Source organism: Pyrgilauda ruficollis, unplaced genomic scaffold (assembly GCF_017590135.1).
Source record: "Pyrgilauda ruficollis isolate IOZ18807 unplaced genomic scaffold, ASM1759013v1 scaffold591, whole genome shotgun sequence".
Taxonomy (NCBI): Eukaryota; Metazoa; Chordata; class Aves; order Passeriformes; family Passeridae; genus Pyrgilauda; species Pyrgilauda ruficollis.
The window spans coordinates 21507-27511 of NW_024527611.1; the positions used below are offsets into that span (position 1 = coordinate 21507).

The 6005-nt window shown below is 71.4% G+C and overlaps 2 protein-coding genes across 2 annotated transcripts in view; both read right to left on the reverse strand.

The window, feature by feature from the left end:
- Positions 1–82, reverse strand: part of LOC121361875 — a 7378-nt gene extending 7296 nt beyond the window's left edge. The window contains exon 1 of the mRNA XM_041482929.1: positions 69–82. Coding sequence (XP_041338863.1) covers positions 69–82 — 14 coding nt within the window. The remainder of the gene's footprint in view (positions 1–68) is intronic.
- A 130-nt stretch (positions 83–212) lies between these two features.
- Positions 213–6005, reverse strand: part of LOC121361874 (calmodulin-binding transcription activator 2-like) — a gene marked incomplete at its 5' end in the record, with an annotated part of 7389 nt that continues 1596 nt past the window's right edge. Inside the window, 15 exons of the mRNA XM_041482928.1 lie at positions 213–347; positions 458–747; positions 1065–1136; positions 1228–1432; positions 1735–1955; positions 2027–2196; positions 2626–2860; positions 3039–3117; positions 3261–3577; positions 3649–3818; positions 4297–4531; positions 4710–4788; positions 4932–5143; positions 5515–5630; positions 5832–5978. Of these exons, the coding sequence (XP_041338862.1) occupies positions 284–347; positions 458–747; positions 1065–1136; positions 1228–1432; positions 1735–1955; positions 2027–2196; positions 2626–2860; positions 3039–3117; positions 3261–3577; positions 3649–3818; positions 4297–4531; positions 4710–4788; positions 4932–5143; positions 5515–5630; positions 5832–5978 (2612 nt within the window). The remainder of the gene's footprint in view (positions 348–457; positions 748–1064; positions 1137–1227; positions 1433–1734; positions 1956–2026; positions 2197–2625; positions 2861–3038; positions 3118–3260; positions 3578–3648; positions 3819–4296; positions 4532–4709; positions 4789–4931; positions 5144–5514; positions 5631–5831; positions 5979–6005) is intronic.

A 6005-nucleotide genomic window follows, 5' to 3' on the forward strand; every position in this document is an offset into this window, starting at 1 on the left:
CGTCCCCATCCCCCCAGCGATGTCCCCTCTGTCCCCCTCCGTGTCCGTCCCCCCACACACACCCACACCTCGCGTCTTTCATTCCCGCTTCCTCGTTTTTTAATGGAACTTTGTACAAAGAGCCCCCTCGGGCCGGGGGCACGGGCTGGGCATGCGGGGGAGGCGCGGGGGCGAGCGGGGAGGGGGCGCGGGGCGGCTCTCCTCGGGGGACAGGGGGGGGGACAGGGACAGGGACAGGGACAGGGACAGAGCTCCCCCCGCGCCGGGGTCCCCCGTGGGGGGCTCACGAGGCCAGGCCCCGCGTCTGTAAACTCTCCACCTCCTTGTTCTGCTTCAGCTCCTCCATCCTGCCCCAGGAAACACCAATTCGGGGAGGGGTCAGGCTCTTGGAGACCCTGCCCCGCCGGCGTCACCTGTCCCCCGAAGCTCCGCTGTCACCTCCCGGCGTCCCCCGTACCGGTGGCGGCAGCGCCGCAGGAACCTCATGATCTTCCTGGCCGCCTGGTCCTGCTTGAGGGTGAGGAAGGTGCTCCTGGGGGGGACGAGGGCACGGTGAGGACCCCTGCGGGCCGTGCCCCCGGCCCCGGAGCCCCCCGGGCCCCACCGGTGCTGGCGGAGGCTGCGGAAGCGCTGCTGGATCAGCACGGCCGCGCGCCGGCGCCGCTGGAAGCGCTTCTGCTCCGCGTAGCTGCGGAACTTGCTCTGGATCAGGATGGCGGCCTGCGTCATCCGCTGGAACAGCGCGAACTGGGGGCAGGGGACACCGCTGTCACCTCGGTGTCACCTCGGTGTCACCCCAGAGTCACCTCAACAGTGACCCCCAATGTCACGCCCACTGGAGCAGGGCAAACTGGGGGGACACAGGGCATACAGAGGGGGGCACCCCAAATCCCCCCCAGCAAGGACCCCCACCCTCAAACAGCCCCCAAACCTGGGTGACCCCCACCACTGCCCCCCGTTACCTTCAGAGCGATCCAGGTCAGCTTGTGGGGCAGAGACAGGGGGTTAGGGGGGGTCTGGGGGCTGCCCGGGGGGGGGTTTGGGGGCCCCCCACCCCTCAGTACCTGCTTGTACTTGCGGTAGCAGCGCTGGATGACGGCGGCCGCCAGCTCCTGCTGCTCCTTCAGCCTCCGGCCCTGGGGGCAGCGCGGGGGTCAGCGGCGCCGGGGAGCCCCCCCCGGGGCATGGGGAGGGGGTTTTGGGGTGCTGGGGAGGGGGGGCACGCACCCGGTACTTGCGGAAAGCCCCCTGCACCAGCCGCGCGGCCTCGTAGAGCTCGTGCTGCTCCTGGTCGCTGAGGGTCAGCAGCGCCACGGCCCCCCCCTCGCCCCGCGCCCCCCCGGACGCGTTCAGGAACTCGGCCCAGCCCGCGGCCGAAGGGGGGGGAGGCCGCTCGGGGACCCCCGGGGACCCCCGCGAGGCCACCTCGGCCCTGGGGAGCACAGGGCGGGGGTCAGGGGGGCGAGGGCTGGCACCCCCCGCCCAGGGTGGGACGCACCCAGGAAGGAGCTGGAGTGTCACCGAGTGTCCCCAGGGGGACGCCGCGGGGTCCCGGAGCCCGGGGACGGCCCCCAGGGGTTTGCAGGGTGTGGGAGACCCCCACTAAAGGACCCTCCCAAGGGGATACAGGCACCGGGACCCCCGAGAGCACCCCGGGGTGCTGCTGAACGGGGGTGACCCCCCCACCCCAGGGAGCTGAGTGTGCCCCGGGACACCCCCCAGCCCCGGGGGTACCTGTGGGCGGGCGCGGGGGGACGGTCAACGCTCTCCAGGTAGGTGGCCAGCCAGGCCATGGCAGCACCCAGCCCCGCTGGCCCCGGGGTCCCCGTGGTGCCCGGGGTCCCTCCTGCTGCTCCCAGTGCTCCCAGTGCCCCCGGGGGCCCCCCCGGTGCCTCCTGCTTGATGCGCTCAGGGGTGGCCTCGATGATCTGTCGCGCCAGCGTCACCACCTCGGCCTGGGGACAAGGGACGTTGGGGCTCTCCTGCTCCAGGCGTGTCCCCAGCCCCGGCTGTCCCCCAGCTTTACCTGCAGCGTGTCAGAGGGCAGGGCCAGGGCGTCCTCGGGGGGGCTGGGGGGCACTGCCACCCCCCAGCTCTCATCCTCGGAGGGGCCAGGGGGGCCGGGGGGCAGCGGGACGGAGCCGGGACCCTCGGAGAGCCCCGATGGGGACGAGAGGCTGCTGGCTGTGCTCAGCCCTGGGGACAGGGGGGACACGGCAGGGGGGGTTTAGTCCTGGAGAGACCCCCCCAGGGGAAGGGGGGACATGTGGGACACGGCAAGAGGACAGGGGACACCACGGGGACTTACCAGGGACACAGAGGGGCTGCGGAGGACAGAGGACAAGGGGGACATGGGGGTGGCACAGGGAACACAGGAGGGGGGGACAAAGAACACCTGGGTACACAAAGATGTACAGGGGACGTGGGGAGGACACGGGGGAAAGGCTGGAGGGGACAATGATGCCCTGGGGGCACACAAAAGGGGAGAATATGGTGACAGTGACAGCGGTCAGGAGCAGCGAGGGGACAGTGACCACACCAGGGGGGTGGTGAGCAGCAGCCCAGGACGGGACACAGTGACAACAGGACAGAGTGACAGAGGACAGGCAGATGCCAGCGCCATACCTGTGTCGGGGCTGGCGGACAGCGGGGAGGGGATGCGCAGGCCGGGCAGGTGACAGCGTGGGGACACGGGTGACATCTGCAGCTCCTCGAGGCGGGTGACCAGGGCCAGGTGGCCGCGGGCGCGTGCCAGGGCCAGCGGCAGCCGCCCCAGGGTGTCGGGGACGGCCAGCGCCCGCCGGTCCCAGCGGCACAGCCGCTCCGCCGCCTCCCGGTGCCCCAGGGCACACGCCCACATCTGGCGACACGGAGGCGACAGCGTGTCCCCAAGGCGTCCCTCGGCCCCCAGGTGCCATCCCTGGTGTCCCTCCGGCCCTGCCTGAGGCACCACCCTGCGCCCCATCTCCTTGGCATGCATTGCCAGCCCTGTCCCCGCTGTCACCACCACGGCCGCAGTGTCCCCATTGTCCCCTTACCAGGGGGGTGCAGGAGAAATGGTCCACGTTGAGGGGGTCGATCTCCTGCTCCAGCTCCAGGCTCTCAACTGCCAGCGCCCTGCAGGGACAGGAAGGGACACAGGCTGGAAAAGTGTCACCTCTGCTCAGGCAGGCTGCCTGTGGTGGGGGGACACCCATGGCTTCCCCCGCTTCGTGTCCCCCCAGGTGTCCCCGGGTGTCCCCCCGGGTGTCCCTGCTCACCGCCAGCGCCGAAGAGCCTCCACCAGGCTGGCGTAGCCCTGGGCGGCCGCCAGGTGCAGCAGCGTCATCCCACGGAAGGTCACCCCCCGGGGGTACCTGTGGGCGGGCGCGGGGGGACGGTCAACGCTCTCCAGGTAGGTGGCCAGCCAGGCCATGGCAGCACCCAGCCCCGCTGGCCCCGGGGTCCCCGTGGTGCCCGGGGTCCCTCCTGCTGCTCCCAGTGCTCCCAGTGCCCCCGGGGGCCCCCCCGGTGCCTCCTGCTTGATGCGCTCAGGGGTGGCCTCGATGATCTGTCGCGCCAGCGTCACCACCTCGGCCTGGGGACAAGGGACGTTGGGGCTCTCCTGCTCCAGGCGTGTCCCCAGCCCCGGCTGTCCCCCAGCTTTACCTGCAGCGTGTCAGAGGGCAGGGCCAGGGCGTCCTCGGGGGGGCTGGGGGGCACTGCCACCCCCCAGCTCTCATCCTCGGAGGGGCCAGGGGGGCCGGGGGGCAGCGGGACGGAGCCGGGACCCTCGGAGAGCCCCGATGGGGACGAGAGGCTGCTGGCTGTGCTCAGCCCTGGGGACAGGGGGGACACGGCAGGGGGGGTTTAGTCCTGGAGAGACACCCCAGGGGAAGGGGGGACACAGCAGGGGGGTTTAGTCCTGGAGAGAACCCCCCAGGGGAAGGGGGGACATGTGGGACACGGCAAGAGGACAGGGGACACCACGGGGACTTACCAGGGACACAGAGGGGCTGCGGAGGACAGAGGACAAGGGGGACATGGGGGTGGCACAGGGAACACAGGAGGGGGGGACAAAGAACACCTGGGTACACAAAGATGTACAGGGGACGTGGGGAGGACACGGGGGAAAGGCTGGAGGGGACAATGATGCCCTGGGGGCACACAAAAGGGGAGAATATGGTGACAGTGACAGCGGTCAGGAGCAGCGAGGGGACAGTGACCACACCAGGGGGGTGGTGAGCAGCAGCCCAGGACGGGACACAGTGACAACAGGACAGAGTGCCAGAGGACAGGCAGGTGCCAGCGCCATACCTGTGTCGGGGCTGGCGGACAGCGGGGAGGGGATGCGCAGGCCGGGCAGGTGACAGCGTGGGGACACGGGTGACATCTGCAGCTCCTCGAGGCGGGTGACCAGGGCCAGGTGGCCGCGGGCGCGTGCCAGGGCCAGCGGCAGCCGCCCCAGGGTGTCGGGGACGGCCAGCGCCCGCCGGTCCCAGCGGCACAGCCGCTCCGCCGCCTCCCGGTGCCCCAGGGCACACGCCCACATCTGGCGACACGGAGGCAACAGCGTGTCCCCAAGGCGTCCCTCGGCCCCCAGGTGCCATCCCTGGTGTCCCTCCGGCCCTGCCTGAGGCACCACCCTGCGCCCCATCCCCTTGGCATGCATTGCCAGCCCTGTCCCCACCACGGCCGCAGTGTCCCCAGCGTCCCCATTGTCCCCTTACCAGGGGGGTGCAGGAGAAATGGTCCACATTGAGGGGGTCGATCTCCTGCTCCAGCTCCAGGCTCTCAACTGCCAGCGCCCTGCAGGGACAGGAAGGGACACAGGCTGGAAAAGTGTCACCTCTGCTCAGGCAGGCTGCCTGTGGTGGGGGGACACCCATGGCTTCCCCCGCTTCGTGTCCCCCCAGGTGTCCCCGGGTGTCCCCCCGGGTGTCCCTGCTCACCGCCAGCGCCGAAGAGCCTCCACCAGGCTGGCGTAGCCCTGGGCGGCCGCCAGGTGCAGCAGCGTCATGCCACGGAAGGTCACCCCGTGCGCCAGCATCGAGGTCCCCGAGGTGCCCAGCGATGTCCCCAGCGCCGTCCCCGCGCAGCCCGGCCGGGCCATCATGGCCTCGCAGATGGCCACCACCCGCGCCTCGAAGGACGAGCCCGGCCCCTGCAGGCAGGGAGCACCTCAGGGGACGCCAGGGCACGAGGAGAGGGGGGCACCGGGGGGTCCTGAGGGGTGGCAGGGCATGGTGGAGGGGGACAGTGACCAGGGAACGGCAGGCCACTGCAGCATGGGGACAGTGAGGACAGCAGGGAGTGGCAGAGAGCATCGGGAGACCCTCGAGGACATGGGGGACACAGTGGGGACAGCAAGCAATGTCAGGAGACCCTCGAGGCACACGGGGACCCCAGGAAACCCCAGGGATTCCAGCAGACACGGGGATGCCAGGTGACACCACAGCACGTTCAGGGACACTGAGGACATCAGAGGGGACACTGGGATCACCACGGCTGACCCGGCTGCCGGGGTGGCCTCACCTGCTCGGGGGGGGTCTCGGAGGGAGCCCCCCGTGGGGGTGCCGGGGGGGGCAGGGCCCCCAGACGCGTCTCCAGCTGCTCCAGGCGCTCCAGGATGGACAGACGGAACTGAGCCTCTGCCAGAGGGGGCACCCGGGGCTGAGGGGGGCACCCTAACAGCCAGAGCCCCCCCCCCGGACACCCCGACCCCAGAGAGGGTACAGGGGGCGGCCGTGGGCTCACCGCAACCAAAAGGGACCCCAAAAGTGCCACCCCCAGGGGGACGGGCTGCCCCGGGTGGGGGGGGGGGTTTGTCCCGTTCGGGGGTCCTCACTCACCGTCCAGTGCCAGCCAGTCCAGCTGTGCCCCGGGGGGGCCCCGCGCCGCCCCCCGCGCCCGGTACTCGAAGGGGGCGGCGGCCGAGAGCAGCCGGGGGGGACAGGCCACGCGCAGGGCGGCCACGCCGGCCTCGTGGGCTGCGGGGGGACACGGGCAGGGGTCAGCGCGGCGGG